Here is a 25,959-nt window from a genome sequence, read left to right on the forward strand (position 1 = left end):
TATCCCTGGAGTTTGCAGAGGCTAAAGATCATGTTGGTAGGATCACATCCTTCTAGGAAAGCATGATTCTTGGGAATGCTCTTGCATAGCTCTTTTAAATATATACGTGCAACAGACTGTACTTGCCTCGCACTGGACAAGGAGAGGTTAATCCCGTACTCTGGGCAGAAGCCACACCCCCTCTCCCTTGCTGGGCATGCTCCAACTGGAGTAGCAATATAAAAGGGAGCAGCCCAGCTCACTCAGGGCTGACCCCCGAGGAGAGAAGACGCATATTGCAGGGCTCATCCTCCCATCCGCGAGCTGCCAGAGCCCCAGATTGTGGAGGCCAGCCATGCCGAGACCCAAGCAGGTACCCAACTACCCGCAGATGCCTGAGACACGTCTCGGGAGCTTCCTAGGCCGAAGACCCCTGAGACCTATAGACCATGTCCCTGGAAGACAGGGTAAGAAGCAGCCCAAGGGAACTAGCCATTGGTCCGGTTGTAGAACTGAACAATAAATCAGCATGTTTCAGTTGGATCCCCACTGACGAATATACTCGCCACTGACAGGGCCCTGGGCTGTGACCTGGTGAAGTAAGGAGAGACCAGGTCCCCCTGCCCCGGCCACTACCCCCCTCTGGCCTCAGGCTACACAGCCCTGCTAAAGAGGACAGCTGTACTGACTTTGGCCACTAAGCCACATAGCCTTGTGTGGGAGGGCAACTGTATTGACTCTGGCATTAGGACATGCAGCCCCACTAAAGAGGGCAGTCATATTGACTCTGGACACTAGGCCATACTGCTATGAAACTAATGGTGGTCACATGGGCTCAACCACGTGGCTATAAAGGCCTTTTCCCCACCCCAAAGGGGGACAGGGTGTACTTGCACTGCGACAATGGGTTTTTAACACATAAGAGTTATACACAGCTTTGAGACAATTTCCTTTAAGAGGTGAGCTGCTTTTCAAACTGTATTCTATTTTCCTGTGCTTATTCATGATGCTGAAGTTTTGGTACATCCCATACTAGTAATTAGTTCATACTATTTTTCAAAGTCTTTACAGTGTGACAGATTCATAAACCATTGCCAGTCCTCCATTAATCCAGAATGCATGGGTTGCTCCCTCTCTCTCTCTTTACAGAGGCACACAGACCAAGAGTATTTGTTTTTTCTATCTTTAAAAGTATTAAATAGCAGTCCTAATTTTGCCATTCAAATGTGCTTGAAAAAATTCTCTTCTGATGGAATTCAGAGCAGAAGATGAGAGCAAAGTGCTGTGCTAGTGTTCTGAGGCCATGTCTACACTACAGAGTTAAGTTACAACCACAATCATAAACCGCTGTAATTACATCACTTGTGCATGTTCACACAACGCTCCTTGTGTCAGTAGACCACATCCACAGTTGGTGCATTAGTACTGACAGAGCAGTGCACTGTGGGTCCCACTACACGAATCACCACCTTCTCCCTCTCTCCACAGACCCAAAAAGAGACGGCTATGCCAGACTCCATCAACAGACATTTGCTGCGGACAGCTGGCATGGTCAGCTAGGAAGATACAATGTGAGCTGTCCACACTGAGCAAACAGGAAGCAGAATTTCAAAAATTCCCAGGGTTTTAAAGGGGGAGGAGCAAATGCCTGTGTACCTGGCTGCAGGGCAGCGGAGTAGAAACTGCTTACCAGAGCAGTCATGATGGACATTGTGGGACATGTCCTGGAGCCACTTAGGGCGACATAAGTAAGCAGTGTCTACACTGACACTATGTCACTAACTTTGTTGCAAAAAGCTCTATGCCGCTCATCGAGATAGTTGTATTATGTCGGTGGAGCAGGAGAGTTAAAACGGCGGGGGGAGCATTGTTGTGTATACACCACTCTTTTATCAACAAAATCTGACTTTTGTCGACAAAACTGTGAAGTATCGACAAAGTCTGTGTATGATTTTCACTCTCTTCTTTGCTCTCAAAAGGCCCAGACAACAGCAGACAAGGATGAATCCAACTGTATGGCAGACAAAGAATGCAGGTGAAGTGTATAGAAACTGATGGAGCTGCTGTGAGAAAAAGCAACTGGCCATATAGAGCCAAAGGGGAAGCAGAGAGCCTGAAGAGTTCCACAGCAGCAGACACCCTCAGTCATATGTCCTATAGGCTGTGGGGGAGGTTATGGGGAGCCTGCAATCTGGAGGCAAGAGGCAGAGGAAGGAATTTGCTCCTGAGAGCAGAGCCAATGCAGGGGACGAAGGGGTTGCTCCCTACTCAAGCTCTCTGATCTCTCATGACTCAGGAGAAGGAGGCGGAGCTGCGGCAGGTAACTCCACTTGGTTGCCTATTCTCCTATGACTCCTGGACATCAGCTTCCCAAACTACCATCAACCCATTCCCTCCCGCATAATTCACGTCACAACCCAGCCCCAAAACTGGATCCCCACCAAAACTAGCTGAGCTCTTTAGGGAGAAGCACTCTTGCCAACATCCCAGCACAGTAGCTAGTTCAGCATGTGCTGTCTCGTCAGCTCCCTGCCCCAGACAGAAGGAGCTCTCCAACAATAAAGTAGAGGCAGGGCCGGACAAACCCTCAATATAATCTGAAATTAAACTACAAGCCAGCTACAAACAAAACCTCAGACTAGGTTTTATTTTTTTAATTTATTTATGTTTTAATAATGTATTAGTGAAAACAAAGTGAGGCTAACTTTTAGAGTATAGTAGTGCTACCAACGACAATTGGTTTGCTAACATGGCAATGATAACCTTTAGGAAGGAAGCTACCTCACAGCCAATAAAAGTAATAGAAAAATGCATCTTACTTAACATAAGCACTGAACTGAGTCAGTGGCTTCCAAGAAAAGGATCTGATGTGTCCGGCTGGGCGCGCTGTACCTTCTCCCTATCTTCCTTTCTCTTTCATCCACTCTGCCAGCATGTGTCTTCCCTTGCAAGCGCCAACACAATTCTATATGCATTATTTATTGGTTCTGCTAAGTCATGCAGTAGGATAATTATTTAAATATTGCAGTGATACTTTGCAATGGTTGTATTAGATTTTGTGTGCTCTATTATTCTACCCGATTTTCTTGGGACTGCTTTTGATGCATGGTTTGAGCACAGAATATATATTTTTCCCCATCATATTTAAAAAATGTAAAATTTAAAATGCTTTGTTTAGGAGTAGAGTGTTAGAAGTGAATTTTAAAAAGAGGATACCAATATGAAAGATGGTACTTTTAATAAAGCCAAAATTAATGCATTATTTAGATTTTCACATCTACCAATAACCACTGAGCACGAGCTGGTTTTGCAAAACATCCAGGGTGGATAAAAAAAATCAATGGTTTACAATAAATAAATAAATAAAATTGGATTTATTTATTTTTATTTAAACCGGATTTTTCTGATAGGTTTTTTCCCTCAAAAATCATTTTATCTAAAGATAGGCTTAATTAAGATACATTATAGCCCAAAGATATCTTATCATGGAATAGGGATTATAAATTCTAATTCTATAGTATACGACAATATATTCATGTAATGGTTAAGAAAAGTTTTGTAAATGAGTTCCAATAGTTCATGGATTAGGGACCCAATCTTATGGGGTTCCACAAGCTTCTGGATAGATTATTTAGGTTAATCCTTCTATCTACCCAGTGGGACTCAGTGCTCAGTCTAGAAGATACCATCAGAGATGCTTAGTTTTGCAGTTCTCAAACTCTGGATTTGTCTCTCCAGAGGTAACATGGCTTAACAGCAAAAATGTTTTTAAATAAATATATAGAGGTGAGAAATAACAGACCCCAACCCTAGTGTCCCTCTACAGATTTGTGTACACAGAGTCAATCCCTTACCTCTCTCTAAAAGTGCAAAGTTTCAAAAAGTTCAATGAATAGAAGATTGTTGGGGGCAGAATAGATCTGGACAAGGAGAAGAAGTCTGGAGATAAATGTGAGAAGTGAGGGACATATGCCTGTTTTGTTAAAATATTATATGTTTGCTGTTGAAGAAAAAAATCCAGAATACGTAAGATTGTTGTTTTAGTTAAATAAAACAATTTAAATGTCTGTCTGGTGATGTTCTCCTCCTAATACAGCCTGGCAAGAAAATCCTCCAAATATTAATGATTAACCTGTTGAACTGGAGATAGTTCACCTCCCAGTGACTTCATAAATATCGGCTTCAATTACCTTTGGTAAATGAAATAACCAAACAATCATTCATTTTCCAATATATCTGTAAAACTAATCTGAAAATTTTTCAAAATAAATCACTGTTTAAAAATGTATAGTGTATACCTTCTAAAAATGAAACCTACATCTATCTCGGAGTTGTGAAGGATATGTATTAAGGTTATAACAACCAACAAGAATGCACTTTTATGTAGAAAACCATGATTAAATTGAGTCTTCCTGACTAGTGATTTAAATCATGATTGTTTAAAATCAAATCATAGATTGATTTAAATCAAATCCACCCTGAAAACATCTAATGAAATGTTAGGAAAGTTATGAAATTCTTCTTTGTGATTTACAGGGCTTCATGTAGCATAATACTGAAATATGTTCAAGGTGAGATATCTATAGAATTTCTATTGATTAGCAAAGAATAAATAAAATCAAGGCATATATCCTTGCTTTAACAGCATATTTTACTAGGACAAATATTCAGTTGACTACAATAAGTGCTCTTCTAATCTAATCTACTAAATAAGTAAATTCACTCTCATCCAAGAACTTACCGTGATGGAAGTTGCATTCTAAAACAGCCCAATTAGACACTTAAAAATGATTTTTTAAAAATGCAATTTTAAAAGTTATCCGTCTCCTTTTCCCAGGAATATTCTTTCCTGCTTCATAGTGATGAGATGAAGATAACAAAGAAAATTAGTGTTTTCCATTAGAAGTTTTATATATATCAAACTATATGAATTTAAAAACAAAAGCCAGGAGATCAAATTTGGTAAGGGAACACGGATATCCCGCTTTGCCCCAAGCCAGAAAGTTTTCTGTACAGGAAGATCATTGCTTTGCTGCTACTGCATATAGTGCTTCTTAGTTGACCAGGCAGGGGCAGTAGCATGGAACTCAGACTTCTACTCTATTCTGTCCCATCTCATGACTGCACAGGCATGATTCTCTGCAGCTGGGAGCTTTTGCCTATGATTAAGGCTAAGAGTTTGTCATAGATATTTCTGGAAAAGTCACAGACAGGTCAATAATGAAAACTTCACAGAAGCTCCTGACCGGGCCCTAACTTCTACTAAAAATATCCATTACAAAATGGGAAGCCTGGGAATCTGCCGTGGGCGGGGAGCTCCAGGGGCTCCCACCACCCATGGGGGCTTAGAGCTACAGGGTCCCCCTTCTAAGTGGCTCCCAGCTGCGGGGTCCCCCCGCCGCTATAACGACGGGGAGCAGGTGGGGGTCCCCCCGCTGCGTCCCCCGTGCCACCCGCAGCAGCAAGGAGTTCCGGGGGTGCCCTGTGTCGCCCGCAGCAGTGGGAAACTGCGGGGGGTGCCTCGTGCCGTCCGCTGGCAGGAAGGTACAGGGGGGTCTGCCTGCTGTGGCCGGGAACTGCAGGGGGCTCCCACCGCCTGGGGTGGCGGGGGTACCCTGCAGCTCCCTGCTTCGACAGGCGGCAAGGGACCCTGCAACTCCCAGCCGGTGCTGGCTGAAGTCATGGAGGTCTTTGGAAGTCACAGATTCCGTGACATCTGTGACCTCCGTGACTAAATCGCAGCCTTACTTATGACCCAAGATAACATACAGGTATTTAGTCAGTCAAAGGAGGGCCAGCATGTTCTTCACTGAATGCAATAAAAACATGGAATATTACACAGAAAAGTGACTAAGAGAAAAGATAATGTTCAAAGTCTACACCCTTCATCAGAGAATTATAGCTATGCAAAAAATGAATGAAAATTACACTTTTTTTTGTTTTTAAGGAACAAAAGAGTAAAAGATTTTTCCTGCATTTTAACTATGAAATGTCACCATCTATAAGATTGCTACAGAAATAATTTTGTACAAGATGGTCTGCATTATTAAGGATTTGCAAACACAAGAATAGTACCATCAAGACTGGTAGAAGTGCTATATGCCCGATTTCACATCAATTTCAGCCCTTGGTAGACAACAGCAGTAGTAGTATTCTTTCTCCAGACTAATACGACCTTAAAAATTCCCATACCTTTTTATCCCATTGTTACAATAAACAAACTTTTATTCCACAGACTGAATTATTTTAAAGCAAAGAGAGCAGGCCTAGAATTAACAGTCAGAGGTATCTCTTTAAAATGAGGAGATTAAACTGGCATTAAACTCAATTTTATTTTATTTTTTTGTGGCAGAAACCCATCAAGGGCCTGATTCAATATCCATCAATGACAACTGAAAGGCTTCCACTGACTTCAGTGGACTTTGGACAAGGTCCACAGGAGATTACCCAAATGGCTATAAAAGAAAAATAAGTAGTTTTTCTATATCTGTGAAATGCCTGTCGGATCATTATATTTCAAATACCCTCTAGGTAAGAATGAGAAGTTACCAACAAACCAAAGGGAAAACTTCACATTTACAACACAAGAGAAACTGATAGGCAATGGCTTAGCAATGAATGGAAGCAAAGAGAAAAAGGAACTACAGCTAGGTGTTTTTTTCCACTGCATGTACAAGGTAAGTCACAGAACTTTAATTATTGGTATAGAATTACCAGAAATACCTGGTTATGGTTCATTTTCTATGATTTACCTTGACAGTTGGTGAGGGGGTGCTGTTAAAGCACAGATGGTGAGGGGTGTACCAAAATTCAAGACCTTTGGGAATTATTACGTTTCCCCATGTATTAAAATTATAGGGTGTGACCTCATACATTTAATAGCTACTCTTGAGACTGCCATGACATATGGACTCAAGATTCTAACCTGTGTGCTGACCATCACTATTATTCAACAGCCATTCAGTGGAGCATAATGAAGCTTTGAACCAATATTGAATCTTTCTATTTTTTAACATTAAAGGATAAGTTTATTTGATTTCTTGAATACACAACAAAACACTGCCTGGCTCCCATTTACACATTTCTTACAGTACTGTAGATATTTTAGCTGTGAATTCAAAATAAGACTCAGAACAAAACTCTTGAACTTAAATACTTAGCCTGATTTTCAGAGATGCCAAGAATCTGCAACTCCAACTGAAGTCAATGGAAATGTCTAAATACAGATATCAGTTCTTCAGTTAAGACACCCAAACCTAAAAATTTTGGTCACAGTATACAGTAATAAGAAATCTGTTTTGGGGTATTTTTAAGTACTCTAGATCTTTAATTTGCAGAAACCATGTAGAAAAAGCTTTAAAATATATGAAGAGTGCCATGCGTTGTTTGAAATTTTACTTTGCGCTTATCAGGTTGCACCTCTGTCTGGATAATGTATTGTTGCTTACCAGTGTGCATGTCAAGTAACTGTGCAGAAAGTTATCTAACAGGACCTCAGGATTAAGGCTATAGTTCAGACTCTGGTCTTGCCAACTGGACCATAAGGATGGACTCTTACACTCACCCAGAACCCCACTGATGCTGAGGCACCTTAAAGATGCAGGGGTCTGTCTGCATGAAATAGCTTACAGAAACAGGGCTGATGTGTCTAAGGCTTTTTGGTGCTCTAAAAGGGGAGAAGTGTGGCTTCCCCCATCTATTTCCAGACGTAATTTTATTATTTGTATTTGTAAATAACGATCCTTAACTGTTCCCAGTATAACACACTGTAGTACCATCTTTAAGCAAGTGTACTCCACTCTCCAAGACGTAAAACATACAGTCTCCACCTACCAATCATATGCCTATTTAAAAGTAAGTATGATACAAATGAGTCTGAATTTAAACTCCTGTAACATGTTGGAGAAATTTCACTGCAGTCCATACAACAGCAAAATTCTAGTGGATAAATCCAGCTCGCACTTTAAACTATTAGCCATGCCACACCAAGAATAATTTAGTAGGTGATCATCCCCAGTCCTCGTGCAGCCTAGGTGGTGTCCCAGTAACTCTAAAGGCGTATTTGTATAGGTTGGGGAATGGAAGGTCCAAAAGTTGCTTCTAAGTCTAAGCCTACTTGCATTTATTTCGGATGGGGGGGGGGGAGGGGGAAGGAGGAGGGAGACTGAGGATCTCAAAGCACTTTACAAACATTAAACAAACCACACAGCAGCCATTTGTGACTTGTTTTGCAGATGGATAAACTGAAGCACAAAAGAAGTTAGGCAATCGACTAAGGTCAAAGCAAGTTAATAGAAGATCCAGAAATATTCATTCTTAACTCCTACTTTCAAGCTCTTAGCTCTGACCAATCCCCCTCTTGAGCCTGCCAAGCTGTAGCTCATTAACATTAAGACCAAGCAACTAATCCAACTAATACTCTTGTTAAACTCTCCTATCTTCTTTTGCCAGTGTTTATACTCTCCGGCTGTAGGGGAGGGAGAGCAGGGGAGGAAGAAATGGGGGGAGGGAAGCACACACACAAAAAATCAGAGGTCTTTGGATAGTTGGCCTTCTCACACATGCAAAATTTTCAGCCCTTGTCTTTTTAGGCAGGACTTCCCCCAAGACATCAAGATACTTTAGAAACAAACTCCTCCCCTTGGTCTGCTCTTCATTTGAGGCAGTTGGGTTTACCTTTACACTAATCCCCGATGAATGATATCAAATAGAATATACCCAAAATATATTCATATTCTAGGACTGGAAGGGACCTCGAGAGGTCATCGAGTCCAGTCCCCTGCCCGCATGGCAGGACCAAATACTGTCTAGACCATCCCTGATAGACATTTATCTAACCTACTCTTAAATATCTCCAGAGATGGAGATTCCACAACCTCCCTAGGCCATTTATTCCAGTGTTAACCACCCTGATAGTTAGGAACTTTTTCCTAATGTCCAACCTAAACCTCCCTTGCTGCAGTTTAAGCCCATTGCTTCTTGTTCTATCCTTACAGGCTAAGGTGAACAAGTTTTCTTCCTCCTCCTTATGACACCCTTTTAGATACCTGAAAACTGCTATCATGTCCCCTCTCAGTCTTCTCTTTTCCAAACTAAACAAACCCAATTCTTTCAGCCTTCCTTCATAGGTCATGTTCTCAAGACCTTTAATCATAGCAAGTTTCTAATATCTTGTAATGGTACAAGGTGCAAGAGGTTGATAAACAAGATTTGAAAATAAAACAACAACAACGTTTAAATAAATAAATGCAGCGTCATGAGTCAATAACTCAAGCTCCCATCTTACAAAGCTTTCTAGTATACTTTGTTACAGCAAATGTGAACCTGACAGTAAATAGTCTGCGTGATAAACTGAATCCACCACGAAAAACTACTCCAGCTCTAACCCACCATGATTGAAAACGAGTTCTGTCAGGATCCATTAATAATAGCAGTTCTTTGACCTAGAAGGCTGATTTAATCATCAGCTGTATTCCCCTACTTGTTCTTTGAAGAAAGTTTTGTCACGCCATGAAAAATGCATTGACCATTGGCAAACAGGAAGCTTTTCCTCAGCAAAGTGAAACTAACAAAAATCAGATCAGTTTCACAACTACTCAAATAAGGGATAGGACATGTCATTTTCACTCTGCCATTTGAAGTTGTTCATAGAACAATAGAAAAGTGTGGGTGATTTGGTTTTCTTTGGTGGGGCTGACAGGGAGAGAAAGGCGAATGAGTGGCAAGCTTCCCCAAGAACACTTTTTTGCAGCCAGTCAAAGTTGCAAAGGTTGGGCTGACAGGACAGAGACTCCCTCTCACAAGGCATCAGGAAGTTTCAAAATAAAAGATGCATCCCTTCTTTGTATTTATCTGGCAGCTGTAAGTCAGAATTACTGTGAAAGGTGAGCCCTAGACTGGGGTCTTGGAAACTGCACTCTTGGGAAAACATCCAATCTCAACCAACCAACATCCCCATCCCCTCCTGCTCCATGCAGGCTTCAAAGCAGCCAAAGGGATACACTAGGCCGCTCACCTCTATGTTGCCCCACATCTTGCTGGGATGGTTCCCTTTCTTTGATTCCTAACTTGGGCTAATAAAAGTCTGGTTTTCAAGCCCTGATCTTAATCATTTATAGAAAAGGCACCAAAATAAGTTCATTACCTTGTTTTTCTGATGTTCCAGTATTTTAAACTGTCCGTAAAAATAAACAATCAATCAGATAACCTGTGTCCCATTACATTCTTGAAACTGATATGATTTGTCTCAACGGGAAAATGTGCAGTTAATTTGTGATGTCCTTCCTTACGTCCAACACCCAATGTTAAGCTATTTGTAATTAACTTGCCAATAAAACCACTTTGGAAAATGTTGTTTTTAAACCACGCAGGGTTTATAAAGAAAAAAAAACTTGAACATTCAAAAGCTTTAAATAAGCAATTTACATTATACATTTTTGGGTGGGTGCAGGTTGGGAGGGAGAGAAGTTTTAAAAGATATGACCTTATTCCATTTCTTTTCTGTTTCAGTTTCCACCAATCTGAGTATGCTCAGTTTAAAAATAATTCCTTACTGGACTAGATTACTAGCGTTACATGTCAACAATTCTTAGTGACACAATAAAGCTTTATGGGGACTCAGCTGTTCTCCGATATGGATGTTTACATTTTAATACTATAACTTTACTATATAAGCAGAATGCATGTTTCATTGAAACGTTAAACACAACTTATTGACAAGCCGTTAGCTATAGTCACATATTTTAAAGAGACAAATACTCCTGCTTTATTTTCTATGTTTATAGCAATACCTGGCCAAAAATTCTAAAACTGCTAATACTTGAAATAAAATATTGAAAGTATTTTTAAAAATAGCCTTCCTCCTTCTACATTCTACCTTTGATATAAAACGGTGACTGGAATCCTCAAATTTATTCTTAAATTAAGTGTATAAAAGCAGTTTAAAACCTGGACATCACATGTCACAAACAAAGGAAGGTTTGCAACTTTTGGACTTAAGCCTTTGTTAGAAATATTTGTTTGTGACATAGTCTTGCCTCTACTCAAGAGCATTTCAATAAGATTCATTAAATATGTTATTAAACTGAGCACTACATCCACTCTTACTATATTTAAAAAATGAAAATAGGAAAATGAAACTTTTTTCCAAAGGGCCTAGAAAAACACAAAGGGATAGCAAAGTTTCTACACTATATTAACATCACAGAGGAACACCCCTCCCCGCACCAGCAAATGCCGTTCTCCATCCCAGTATCCCCAGGAGACAAATGACTACACTGGCTGATTGACTCCATCACAGGGCCATCATCCATCAATATATTGCCTCTTCTGTTGAAATCTCAGGAAGAGAAAGTGTTCAGTGCTGCTTCAGAAAAAAAACCAGTGCAGGTATTTTCAGAATAAGAATGCCAGATACAGCAGCTCAAATAATTAGATCCAAATATTTGAGCAGAATCTCAGAACAAAGCTTCAAGAGCTTGAATGCACTGTTCAACTCAGAATAAATAAAGTTATGTGCCCTCACATGCACCTAGATTTTACACAGCTACAAACAGGGAGTAAATCACTTTGTACATAAATTAATCTATATAGAATTATATTCACCCTTCACATCTGATCTCAACTAATTAGCAAATGGTAAATTGGGGATAATTAAGAAAAGACTAGTTGATCCCCTGACATTTTTAAACTGCTCTTTTCACGTAGGCTCAGAATGCACTGGATATTACATTACTTTGATGGCCACTAAAGACAGGACTGAGAGGGAAATATAAAAGTAGGAGAATTTATATTACTTTACTATTAACTACATATAGAACATTTTTATATTCATGTAGTCCTCCACTCTACACTCACTAAAGTCATTGCAAATTTTGTCACGGATTTAACAAGGAGCAGGATTAGACCTCTAGTCTGCCTTCAGCATAGAGCAGCTGATGGTCCCAACTTCCAAACCTGCAGAACTTTTGTAAAATAATTCAAACAAATTAATCCTAGTCCATCTACATCTCCTAACCAAATCTGTTAGAATGAATAATGGTTAAATTACTCTGCCTGTTATGTCTGAATATTTTATGTAACATCTCCCAATACAGGTCAACCCCAGACAAATGAAGCCACCAACTTAGTTCAGAAAATAAACAGTATTTCGGATTCTACTCAGTCACATGTTTACCACCCACTATAAATCTGAAGATGACAGTTCTATCATAGGCAAGATAGTACACGTCATTCAGCACTTTTGCATGATACAAAGAAATCTATCATAACTCTTAAATACTGAAGAATATAGTCCTGCTTGGTGAAAGACCCACAAGTTTAAGCATTTATTCATTGTTTGTCCCCAAGTAGAATGCAAACTACCTTATGTGCCTTACAAGAAGTGAAGCAAGCTTAAAAAAAAAAAAAAAGGATAGTCCAGAAGGATACTATGGTCTTTAAAGCAGCTAAAACTTGTGTGCATATTTGAACACAAGCTGTAAAAAGGATTCTTGGAGATTTCAATAATCTCTAATTAAGAATGGCAGTAAAGGAGACAAAGAAAATACATTGCTACATTTACCTAAAAGTGGAGGCTTCCCATCAAAACACCATAAATTATAAACTTTGATCAGATACATAGTAATCTAAATTCATATCTGGCAGAAATGTGATCAGCTCAAAAATTAAAAAAAAATCCTGTGCTTCTATTGCAATTCCAAGCTGGGAATCTCAAAGTGCATTACAAATATTAAGCCTCAACACCCTTGTAACATAGACAGTTATCACCATTGTACAGAGGCAAAAACAGGAAGGAAGACTAGGGCCAGGTCTACACTACAGACCTATATCAGTATAACTACGTCACTCAGGGGTGTGAAAGATCCACACCCCTGAGCGACACAGTTATACCATCTACTCAGGCGGTTAAATCAGCACTATCTCGGGGGGGATTAACTACGCCAATAAGAGAAGCTATCCCGTTGGTGTAGGAGCGTCTTCACCAAAGTGCTACAGCAGCATGGCTGCACTGGTGCAGCTGCACAGCTATAGTGCTTTATGTGAAGACAAGCCCTAGCAGAATCAGGGATCGAACCCAGGTCATCTCCTGAGTACCACAAGTTCCTTGCCTTTACTGTAGATATAACCTTATCTAAAGTATTCCTAGCAACAATCATTTGTGAAAAGAATCCTGACCATGGACACACCGGGCCCACTTCTATTTTCAGGCCTTGTCTACCCTACAGAGTTTTGTTGACGCAAGTTAAACCGACAATCAAAAAACGGTATAATTACACCACCTGTGCATGGTCACACTATGCTCCTTCTGTCGGTGGTGCACATCCACTCTTGGTGCTCTACCACGGACAGTGAGAGCAGTGCACTGTGGGTAGCTATCCCACTGTGCTACTTGCCACCTTCTGCAGCTAGGAGTTGTGGGAAGGCAGAGCGGATCGTAGTGCATCATGGGTGTAGGTTCAACATCCGATGATGTAGTTCTTTCTATCCCAGCATTCTATGGTTTTCCAACTATGTTTCACAGCATTTTTCAATGGCTCCTGTTTACTGTGCGCTCACCATCTCTGTCTGAAAAGATGGATCCGCATGGCTCTCTACTGTTGTGGTCACAGTTACAAAAACATCGCGATTGGTCATGCAGTATATCGTGAGTTCCCAATCTGAACAGGAATCAGACTTCCTGACCTGCTGCGGCCATGGAAAAAACATCACCAGATTACTTTTGGCATTCATGGAGCAACTGAACACAGTGGACCATTGCTTTTGGGCTCAGGAAACAAGCACTGAGCGGTGGGATTGCACTATTATGCAGGTCTGGAATGACAAGCAGTGGTTGCAGAACTTCCAGATGCAGAAAGCCACCTCCCTAGAACTGTGTTCAGACCTAGCCCCAGCACTGCGGTACAAAGACACCAAAAACAGAGATCCCCTAGCAGTGGAGAAGCGTGTGGTTATCACTGTGTGGAACCTGGTGACTCCAGGCTGCTACCGGTCTGTCGCGAATCAGTTTGGAGTCAGGAAATCAACTGCTGGGGCTGCGGTAACGCAAGTGTGCAGGGCATCCTACTACTATGAGGGACAGTGACTCTGGGCAATGTGCGTGAAATAGAGGATGGCTTTGCAGCAGTGGGATTCCCTAACTGCAGAGGGGAGATTGATGGCACACATATGCCAATTTTGGCCCCAGACCATCTTGCAATGAAATACGTCAACATAAAGGGCTACTTCTCTATGGTACTGTAGGCGCTGGTGGATCACCGGGGTCATTTCACTGATATCAATGCAGGGTGGTCCAGAAAGATGCATGATGCACACATCTTCAGGAACACTTGCTGTTACTGAAAGCTCCAAGCAGGGACTTTCTTTCCAGACCAGAAGATTCCTGTGGAGGATGCTGAAATGCCCATAGTGATCCTGGAAGACCCAGAGTATCCCTTACTCCCATGGCTCATGAAGTTTTACATGGGAAACCTGGACAGCAGCAAGGAGCGCTTCAACAATAGGCTGAGCAGGTGCAGAATGATAGTGGAAGATTAAAAGCGTGCTCGCGCTGTCTTTATGGCAGGTTAGATCTAAATGAGGAAAACATTCCCATTGTCATAGCAGCCTGCTGCATGCTCCATGATATTTGTGAGGCTAAGGGTAAAAAGACAGGTTTCAGAGTAGCAGCCGTGTTAGTCTGTATCCGCAAAAAGAACAGGAGTACTTGTGGCACCTTAGAGACTAACAAATTTATTAGAGCATAAGCTTTCGTGGACTACATGAATATGCATCCGAAGAAGTGGGCTGTAGTCCACTGCTGTAGTCCACGGCTGTAGTCCACGGCTGCTACTCTGAAACCTGTTTTTATTAAATAACAATTAACAACACACACACACACACACACACACACAAAAGATTTGATGGGAAGGGAGATAACAGTCAGGGGCAGTATAGGCTCTCATAGCTGTGTGCAAGTCCAGCTATCATTTTGGAAACTGTCCGAAGTGGTGGAGTGAATGGAGTACTGAGATGGTCCAGGAAGTTGCAAGGAGGAGTTTGGGAAGGGCATGGAAAGCAGTTCGGTATTGCTCCCAGGGGGATTGGGGGGAAACCACGTGTTCTCCCTGGAGCATGATTAGGGACTTCAACATCTCTGTTTGCTCCTCCATCACTTTTATCATCCACTCCCGGCCCTTAACAATATGCTTCTCTCTCCTTTCTGTCCTGTCTTTCCTCCCTGCATTCTCTTTTTTCGGCCTCTGAGGATTGGAACACCTCTTGGAACATGTCCTCCTTGCACCGCTTTGGTCATTTCCTTATCTAGCAGAGGTGTTCTGTCGGTGTGGCCTTTGAACCCCCTACACACGTGGTTCTTAAACTGTGGATTGGGACCATAAAGTGGGTCACAACCCCATTTTAATAGGGTCACCATGGCTGGTGTTAGACTTGCTGGGACCTGGGGCCAAAGCCCTTCAGCTCTGGGTGGCAGGGCTCAGGTTACAGCCCCTCTCCTAGGACTGAAGCCCTTGGGCTCTGGCTTTGGGCCCCCCACCCCAACCCGGGGTCATGGGGCTCAGGCTTTGGCCTTCCCTGCCAGGGCAGCTGGGCTCGGATTTTGGCCCCCTGGAGCGACGGGGCTAAGGCTTTGGTCCCCCATCCTGGGGTCGTATAGTAATTTTTATTATCAAAAGGGGGTTGTGGCGCAATGAAGTTTGAGAACCCCTACCCTATACATCTGCAGAAGCACAAAAACAATACACAGAAGCACGATTGTTAGTTCACGCACAGCATTGAATCATTATAGTAAAATACACATCTTTTTACATACAAATCACTTTCTCACTATCCCTTTGCAAGCACACATCTCTGTGAATGCCCTAAACATGGTGAGTTCGGCTCGCGTGGGAGTTGGACTTAAGATGGGACAAAGGGTCTAGCTGTTTTTTTTAAGGTCATCAGTGCAGGCGACTAGGGACAATATTGTAAATTCTGCCACCATTTTCCACATGCAGGGGTCATTGAAGCCGATATCTCACTCCTGAGGGTAAGCAAGGATGCATCTCCTGCAAGCTTTCCGCTTCAGACTCTATGCTGCTCGCCTGTGTGCTGCTTTGGTCCCTGCACAAGTGATTGCTGAGTGGCGCAAGAAAGTTTCCTACCATGGGGGAAGGAACAAAGCAGCTCTTCCAAGGAAACTTCGGGAGAGGATTGGCGAGTATCTCCAGGAAAGTTTCCTAGAGATCTCTCTGGAGGAGTCCCATGAAATCTCAGTGTGCATTAACAGACTGCTGTTCTGCCGTACTGCTTAGTTGCACAAAGGAATGTGGAGCACACTCAAACACAGCTAGTCTTGTACATTTCAGTCCCTTCACCCCCTTCTAGAATATAAAGGACAGTTTTATCTCATATAATCGAGCATCAGCTCAAAAAGATCACTTACCAGGGTTCTCCTCTCCTGCATCATGCGTGCCAGAGACACGGTTGGGACTAGCTAGACCCTCCAGAGTGGAAAAGAGCTCCTGATTCGCCGTGCCACCAGACGACCCTGTCATGTGATCCACATCGTCCTCTAACTTGACCTCCTCGTCCATGACTTTGTCCTCGGGGTTAGGTTCACTGTCCACCATCTCCAGCCTCACCAAAGTATCCACAGGGCTCTTTGAAGTGGAGTTGCCACAGAGGATGGCATCCAATTCCTTATAAAAGCGGGAGGTCTTCGGCGCAGCATGAGTGCAACGGTTGGCCTCCCTTGCCATCTGGTACGCCTGCCTGAGCTCCTTTATCTTTTCACAGCACTGCTGCGTGTCCTGTTCATAGCCCTTATCCAACAGGCCATGAGAAACCTGCCCGTAGACGTCAAAGTTCCTATGGCTGGAGTGAAGCTGGGATTGCACAGCCTCCTCTCCCCCAGTGTCAGTAAATCCAATGACTCAGGTGTGCTTCAAGCGGAATAGCGTTTGCCACGTGGAGCCGCCATGCTCAGCTGGGAAGATGCAACGTGAGCTCTCCATACCGAGCAAACAAGATGTGGAATTTCAAAAATTCATGGGCCTTTAAAGCGGGAGGGCAAATGCCTGCGGTACCTGGCTGCAGGCCAGGGGAGTTCGAACCGCTGACCAGAGCGGCCAGAATGGGCACTGTGGGACTCCTCCTGGGGGCCATTTTTACAGCAACATAACCAAGCGCAGTGTCTACGCTGACACTTTGTGGATATATCTTTGCCGCAAAAAGCTCTATGCCACTTGTCTGCAAAGCAGGAGAGTTTGGTTGGCAAAAGGAACATTGTAGTGTGTACACTGCCTCAGAAACACAGGCAACACCTCCCATGACAAAAGGGAAATGCCCCATGAGACAATGGGAGTTGCATGCAGGTATTTAACCAATTCTATCATGTTTGTGTCAGTTTTGATTTTTCTGGCTGGAGCAAAATTTATCAGAATTTTCTGAAGATACCACTGCTGAGTCCAAAGTGAAAACAAGGAAAAACAGACCCACTTTCTCAGTCCTTAATTGAACATTGGGAATATAAGAATTCTAATGCAAACTGACATGGTTGACAAGCTTATTAGCATGTCAATATCCAGAATGTGCTTCTAATTGGCACCTGTTTTACGGAAGGGATGATGCTGTGTTTAGGAAATAAACTGAAAGGATTGGCTGTGCTTATAGATGCACTAAAGATGTGTGAATAGAGCACTGGTTGTGTGTTCACAGAAATATTTTGTTTGCACAAAAGGTTGACAGATGTAGTAAGCACATACAGCCATAGAGTGGACTTAGGTAGATGAGATAAGCCAAAAATTTCACAATTTTCTCCTTCCTCTGGAATACAGAAGATTTGCTTAGTGTATTATATAAAGAATATTAAATAGATGTTTCTGTGGTTTTGCTGAGCACTAAATAGAAACCAGGCAGCAATAAGTACAGGTTGTCCCTATCTGTCTAAAATATACCTACTTAAAATAAAATTTAAAAATCCATACAAGTCCTCTTGTAAAAATGCTTCCATACAGGAAAGCCCAAATTCTTTACTGTACCTTAGGAAAAGGAACAACAGGACAAAGACAGATACCAAGCTATACCTAGTACTGCTACAAAAAAAGTTGCATGCATAACTTGGGTAAATTTTGTTCCAGGTCAAACGCTACTCATTATAGAAGCGCTGCACACCTTCCAGGTGACCTACATTGTGGAATTGAAACCTACTGACCTACAGAACTAGCTGAATGCCCACAAAGTAGGTCATTGGGTTCCTCTCTTTAAAAAGAGTGTTTAATCATTGTGAAAGTGACATGACTGACTACATATATGTAGTGACAAATTTATGTGTTTCCTGCAGAGGAGCAAATTACCAAATGAGAACAGTTAGGGTAGGTCTTCACTATGAAATTAACTCAAGTGTTCGGCACTAAAGTCTAAGCACCCGGGTTAGCCTAACCTGGGTGTAAGCAGCCACATGGAAAAGCTATACCCATTACCAGGTCCTCACTGATGCTGTACTCAGCTGTGTGTGTGTCACTACGGCACATCCCGTGATTCTTTGTGCTGCAATATGCTGAGCCGCTCTAGGATTCTTTCCTACTGAATTGTAGAACTTGTCTGTCCTTCTGGGCACACAGGATGGAATTGTGGGAAGGCACTGGAGGACTATCAGCATGAGTATCAAGTATGAGACAAGCTAATTCTGCAGAAAAGACATGCTCTAAGGAGGTGACGGGATCTGGCAGTTTCCTAACTACTTGGTATAGTGTACACTTGCTGCCTATTTCAGGTCCACATGAGATTGGGTTCCAGTAATTTAAAGGGCCCACATAAGAGATCTTTCAGGGTGCACTGCAGAGAAGCCACTCTCAAATCTGCTCAGCTTTCCAGTTTTTTGACCAACCCATAGGAAAGTGAAACAATCAAGTCAGTTTAAGGAAAGCATGCCCGGAAAGGGACTTTGCATTCCTCTGCCTTCATGTAGTTCCAGCACAAGACTCTATAGACACACAGAGGGAGCTGGTGTCCAGCTGATGCAGGCCCTGTTTACAAGAGAGGAAAGATATATAGATATCTATATATAGCTATATATTTATTTGCACGCTTTGGTTTCAGTACTTGGGCTTGAGAGCCAAACCAAGATGAAGGGGGGCCATCTATAGTGTGTATATCTGATGCTGGAGTAGCAGGAGGCAGGGGCTAACTCATGGGGGCCACTAAGGTCTTGTTTTCACTAGGAATAATGTTATGTCTTTTACACTTTAAGCTTCCCCCTAGTGTTTACCTCATCCTGCTAACATGTGAAACAGACTGCTGTGTCCAAAATAGGATTTTACCATGTCAGCTAACGGTAAAAAAATCAACATTTTCCCAGTGGAGATGTACCCCAAAAGCTCTATTTATTTTGTTTGAGTAAGGTGTTCAGAAATGGGAAGAGAGGAGTAGGGAATGGAGGTAGAAAACAAACATCTCTGCCAGTCAGATAGCACCTGCTGTATTAATCACCTGTAGCATTTCAGATGCCCAAGGCTTGGAGCTAAAAAGATCCAGGGAGGGGGTGTGGGGTGTCTCCTGGTGTGCTTATTTGTATGTCAATAACTAGGACACACTTCCTGTTCAGAGTTATTTCCCAGAGATGCTGGATTTTTAAGCTCTGGGAAAAAACCTGAGCGGTTCAAGCCATGTTTGTGAACATCCAATATTTTCTGTTTTACAATCCCAGATCTGTGGAAGGTTCTTCCTATTTTTAGCTCCCCAATCACACTAGGTTTGCCAACTCCAGTGTTGTTGGGGAGCTAAAAATAGAAAGAACCTTTTTACAGGGGTACAACTGTAGCATATTAAGAGTATAGACATATACTTATGTAGAAAAATCAAATGAATTTTAATACATGTGAAAGACACTTAACTTAGAGCTAAATGAAAGCAGCTTGCTTCTAACTACCTCATGACTATAGAGTGAAACAAAAATCTTCAGGAAAGGACGGTCCAGCAGTTAAGTCAAAAGAATGGGACGCAATTAGAGTTCAGTCCCTCATTCCCAGAACAGAACTGGGCTACCTAGCAACTATTACGATGAGCTCAGGACTGACAATAAAAAGAGCCACACAGTGATGCATGTGTTTGTACTGGATACAGAACGAGGGAAATGTTTTTTTTAAATGAGGTAGGCTGGAGATTTGTGTCCTTCAAAAATGGCTTGGAAGCCACATGCATTCTAAGGGGGGGGGGGGGGGGGGGAAAAACGGGGGGGGGGGGGGGGGGAACAGAAAAGGAGGGAGGCTGGTAATTTAGATTTTTGTCCCAAACTACAGATTATTAATTTTGTATCAAATGCTTTTATGTATGATCCATAACCAGTTGTTTCCAAATAAGGATGTTGGGGAAGCACTGTAAATCTGTGTTTTATTAACATACTATACTGAAATGAGAGATAAGATCAAGATTCTAATATCAGACATGTATTACCCCAAGTACAACAAAGATATCCAATCAGATCTCCAAGTGCATACCTTGTGTCTACAAATACTAGTGATAACCTACATACCCTCTTCAGGGTATTTATGGGGCAAATTGTTGCTCTTTTATTCAAAAGTCACTTACTCTCAAGAATAAGATGGCAAATTTCCACTCTCACATTTTTCCCATGTACAGAGAGGACTCCAATCTCATTAACTTGATAGGAAAAGCCCTGCTTTGGGAGCAGAGAAGCAAAGAAGGAGCCTATCCTAAAGGGTTAAGCTAGGAAAACAATCAGACATTCTGTGCTTTCTCCATCACCCTCCCACATTTTCCCAGTCACCTGAGCAGGAAAATCCCAGAGAATGATCAATATTGTTGTTAAATACCACTTTTCTGGGAGTACCAGTAGCAGTGTGAAACTAATTATGAACAGGGGCAGGATTCTCAAGTATGATCACTCAGCTGGAGGAGGAAGTGACCAGGAGAAGGGGAGGGCTGGGTGAGAATGCAACATGTGCACACACCAAAATAGAAACAAAGGGAGAGGACTGCCAGGACCTTTAAGAGAACTCGTTGGAAACAATGGACTAAACTCTGCCCTCAAATAAACAACTCATATTAATATCAATGGGGGCAAAATTTGGCCCTAAAATGTCCAGATTAAATATTCCTTCTACATTTTGAAGTAGTATTGGATACTGGAAGGGTAGTGTGTGTTGAGCAAATCTCCCCAATAGTAGAAGTTTTAATTTAAGCCCTAATCTCTTTTTAGGTAACATGTAGCTATACCAGCACAAACCCCTTAGTAGATGCAAGTAGACTTGCCCTAGTGCAACTTTCTCTTGGTTTGAAACCAAGATAAGCATAAGTCACTTTTTACACATGTGCACCACACCTACACTAGCAGTTCACATTGATGTGGCTATACCAGTACAAAAACCCCAGTTTAGACAAAGCCTCAGCCTACTTGGCTTGATGTTACTATTGTTCAGTCTACACCAGGGGTGCGGGCGAGCGATGTGCTGGCCGCAGCTTCTCGCTGCCCCCATTGGCCCGGGACGGCGAACCGCGGCCAGTGGGGGCCGCGATCGGCCGAACCTGCCGCGTCAGCAGGTAAATAAAACTGGCCCAGCCCGCCAGGGTGCTTACCCTGGCGAGCCGCGTGCCGAACGTTGCCGACCCCTGGTTTAAACCAACCATAACATTTATGAATTCTCCCAGGCTGAATGTGGCCCCACACATTTTAAAAATATTTTGTAATATTTACATGGGGGTCCACTGAAAAAAAACAACTCTGTTCAGGTACAGATTAATAGTCTATCTTGGTTCTTCCTGTTCATTAGCAAATTTGGAAGTCACTGTATCTATATGTAAAATTCCCTTTTTAGGCTCCTAGGGAAGGGACATTAAATCAGAAAATAAGTGAAACGTCTCACTGAAGCCAGTGACCCCTCCCACACAGCAGACAAGGATTATATCAAGTCTGTAAAAATGTACACAATGAGAGTTAGCTAAAGTCTAAACTAGTTCACAAATCAGAAAACATTAATCTGCCAAAATAAATTCTACANCTAAAGTCTAAACTAGTTCACAAATCAGAAAACATTAATCTGCCAAAATAAATTCTACAGCAAATCACTGACTTCACTGTGGGGTTAAAAAAAACAAAAACGTCACTTTGGGTCCATGTAAATCTTTTGAAACTGGGCACATTTCAACTGCACAGAATTAAAGCTGAAAGACATTTGCTTCTCTTCATGTCTGAAAAATATTACCAATCTGTCCAAATTACTTTTCAATATAAAGCAAAATACTTCAAACTTTAATGAAACTCACTAACTTTAAATATGGCTAAATGACATCAATTTGTCAAATTATATCTTAAATTACTGATCCAATATCTCAGGTTAACCACAGTTTTATCTGGATAAAATTTATATAAAATCACTCAAACAAATTTCGTCATCAAACAGAAGTATTCTGAGTAATAAATCGCCAGCCATAAACCACTACATTTCCTTAGTCACTTATGAAAAAGATTCTGAAGAGTTTCCCAGTTATTGACTTATACGTCACATACAGTAACACTCAAAGCCAAACCACAATAAAGAACTCTGACCTCTGAGGTCTTGTACATACGCACACAAACAAAAGTGCACTCACAACAGACAGTGACTACTACTTTCAGTTGACTATTCGTAAATGACACTGAAGCAAAACTTTATGGTTTTTTTAGGGAGTATCCTGTACCATACATACTTTCAAATTCTACAACATAAATCAAACAGTGGCACACAAACTTAACGCACTCAAATGCACAAAAACTTAATATATTCTAAATTAAAATAAGCAGTCCAGAAAAAGTGCTAATGGGAAAATGCTCTGTGATGTTCTAGACCCAATGATCACATTTGCAAATTTATGTAGCATTTCTTAACCTAAAGTTGTCTCTTACAAAACAATTTTTCATTCTTAACTGGAAGAGTAAGTGTTCTGGCTGAACAAATATTTTCAAATGTATCCTTTTCAAAAAAGTTTTATATGGATTTTCATTTCTCAAAAAGGACATCAGTACTGTGCTCAAATTGAAAAGATCTCATAAGATACACCAAGTTAGTCCATGCACTACCCACACTTGGATTCCTTGTCTCATTTAGACCCCCATCCTGCAAGCACTTATACACATGCTCAACTTTATGACCATGATTACACTCACTGATTTCAACAGGACTACTTACAGGAGTAAAGTCAGGCCTTAACTCTGCAGATGGATCCATTAAAATATCCCACAGAAGCCCATAGCACTTTGCCCAGACTCAAAAATCCACCTGTGCAGGTTAAATTGCAGGACTGGAGCCTAACAGAACAAGATTTCGGTCCACATGCAAATGGCTTTATATTCTTCATATTATCATATCTAAATTAATGATATGCCAATTTCAGATAAGACAATTTAGCTCAACACTTTTCAGAATACCCTACTGTAAAGCATACACACACTTTAATCAACATGCAATATAATTAAAATATGCCAGTTACCTAGTGGAGTACTATGATACTACACATAGCTGTAGTGGTCATGTCACCCACAGGCTCAATGGCCCAAAAGCATGGTCTAAATTAAAAATAAATAAATATTTAGCACTTATAAGGCACTTTTTTTTGTTCAAAGCACTGTACAAACAAACTAATTGAGTACATTTTTAGCCTCCTTTGTCAATCAACTCAAAGCACTAGAAGGCTTCAAGAAACAGTCTGCTCACGAAAATGTCTCTCAGCATGCAAAGAGCTTTACTTAAAACACTGTCCTAAACTTTGAAAAAAAAATAAGAATATAATATTTCCTTAATAGAAAGAGACAAAAATATGAACTCCTCAAATTTAGGAATGTACTTGTACAAAATATAAAAACATTAAAGTGAGTCAAAGGCATTTGAAAGGAGATTTGCAAACAAAAAAGGAGTTCCATGTTCATAGTCTAGTCCTAACTCACACTGTCAAGAGAACTTTCTAAAACCAAGTGGGGGGGGGGGGGGGGGGGGGGGGGGGGGTCGGGAGGATGATTATGTGTACTCATTTAACTAGAGTATGGCAGTCTCACCATCTTGAAAAAACTTCCATCATGCAGAAAGAACCAACAGCTAAAGATTTCAGAAATCCACATAATTTCCGCATTAAATTCTGCAGAAAACCAACTAATTTCAAATGACAATAGGAATTCAAAGATCAACAAGACAAGAGGAATAAAAAAAAAAAAAAAAAGGTGTTTCTGTGGCATCTTTAGTTTCAACTATTTCTCTTCACCTTCCTTATCCCCCAAAATGCATAACAATATTTCCAACAAAACAAAAATTGTTTTCCCAAATGGCAGAGAGAAATGTCCACCCAAATCAGAATTGAAAGGTTAAAAAAAAAAAGTGAGCCTTTTTTACATCAAATGGAACATATAGAAACAAACATCATGTCAGTACCATGCCTACAAAACTGTTGTGTCCAAGCTATACTTAAGCATTGAAACAGAATTTAAAACAACATACAGTATTAAGAGGAGGACAGGGGAGATTATTTCCTCTCAAGGAAATAAAATACAGAACCCACTTCAAGATAGCAGGTAAAATCAACAAAACAGAATAATTATGGATTAAAGAAATAAAAAGCAAAGCTACATATTTTAATGTATACCTTGTGGAGGTGCCTTTTCTGACATCGCAGATGCTGCATTTGAAGGCTTCAGCACTGTTCCTAAAGGTGCAGACACTACAATCCCAAAAGCCTTCGTCTGCTGCAGGTTTTGCTTGCCTTTTTGGCCTTGAGGAGAGAGTGTGCGTGTGCGTATGTGTGTATGGGGAGGAGGAAAAAAGGAGGAGGAGGAAGAGAGGAGGAGAAAAAGAAAAACACACACATTAGAAACCATATTATCAAGCGGTGAAATCCAGTGCATTCTGTAATTCTCAACTTGCATCGCCAGACTCCGTTTCTCTTCCTTGCCTAAAGAGTCATCAAATATCTGCTATTGGGGGCACTATTATAAAGCAGTAATCCCACACTTTGCCTTATACTAGCCTGCGCCCCCACCCCCGTCCACACACCCTGCTTTACCCAACTCCCCCCCCACACACACACACACTACACACCCTGCATTACCTAACTACCACCCCACACACACCCTGGAAGGAAAGAAACTGGGGAGGGGGGGCGCGTTTCCCCTCAATCTTTAAACCCAGACAATCGATGTTCACACAAACAACAGCGGTTACCCAGTGAACCTGGGAGGGCGAGACTTGGGCAGGGGAGGGGAGAGACAAGAGGAGCCCGTCTCCCCCTCGCCCTCCTTTTTTGGAGAGGGGTGGGTGGTGAGACTTGAAAAGCTGGGAGGCGTGTTCCCCCCACCCCCATGTCTGTCTGTCTCCTCCACCTTGTTAAATCTCCCTTTGTCTGGGCGAAGTGAGGAGCGGGGGAGAGTGTGTTGTGTGAGGGAGAGGAGCCGCCATAGCTGCTCTCACACCAGCTTAGCCCTGGCACCAGCAGCAAGGAGACACAAGCCCTTCTCCCTCCTCCTCCTCTTGCCCTCGCACACTCCCTCCATCTTAGGCGCCTCGCTGCTCGCGAACAGCCCCTCGCACACCGCGGAGAACCTGGAGTTTCTGTACCTGGCTGGAGGGGCACAAACACCCCCCTCCCTCCATCTTAGGAGCCCCCCCCCCCCACCCCCCCCCCCCGGCCTCCCCTGGCCGGACCCCCGGGAGCCCGCTGGTTCTGTACCTGGTCGGGCTCTTCTTGTCGCCCATGGTCATGGATCGGGGCCCCCCTGCCCTGCGCGCGAAGGGAGAGGAGACGGGTCCGGGCTGACTCGGTCCAGCGGGCTCCGGCTGCTCCTCAGCCGCCGCCGACGCTCCAGCCGCTGCCAGGCTCCGCTCCAGACTAGCAGCGCAGCCCGGCTCCCTCCCACCCACAGCACGGCGACAGCGGGCGGAGCTCGCCGCCCGGCCCGGCCAATCCGGGCGGCCCAGCCTTGGGCTCCGCCGGGGAGGGGAGAAGGGACGGGAATGCGCCCCC

At 42.4% G+C, this 25,959-nt stretch overlaps 1 protein-coding gene across 2 annotated transcripts in view; it reads right to left on the bottom strand.

Moving 5' to 3' along the window:
- Positions 1 to 25,838, bottom strand: part of RYBP (RING1 and YY1 binding protein) — a 71,589-nt gene extending 45,751 nt beyond the window's left edge. Inside the window, exons 1-2 of one of the 2 annotated variants that reach the window (XM_034776405.1) lie at positions 25,666 to 25,838; positions 24,586 to 24,711 (exon numbers count right to left, since the gene is read on the bottom strand). In XM_034776405.1, coding sequence (XP_034632296.1) covers positions 24,586 to 24,711; positions 25,666 to 25,697 — 158 coding nt within the window. In that variant the 5' untranslated portion in view covers positions 25,698 to 25,838. Of the gene's footprint in view, positions 1 to 24,585; positions 24,713 to 25,665 lie in introns of those variants that run through there. The other variant, XM_034776406.1, reaches the window with a different exon arrangement.
- Positions 25,839 to 25,959: the final 121 nt, after the last annotated feature.

The sequence above is a fragment of the Trachemys scripta genome, chromosome 7 (genome assembly GCF_013100865.1).
Source record: "Trachemys scripta elegans isolate TJP31775 chromosome 7, CAS_Tse_1.0, whole genome shotgun sequence".
In the NCBI taxonomy this organism is placed as follows: domain Eukaryota; kingdom Metazoa; phylum Chordata; order Testudines; family Emydidae; genus Trachemys; species Trachemys scripta.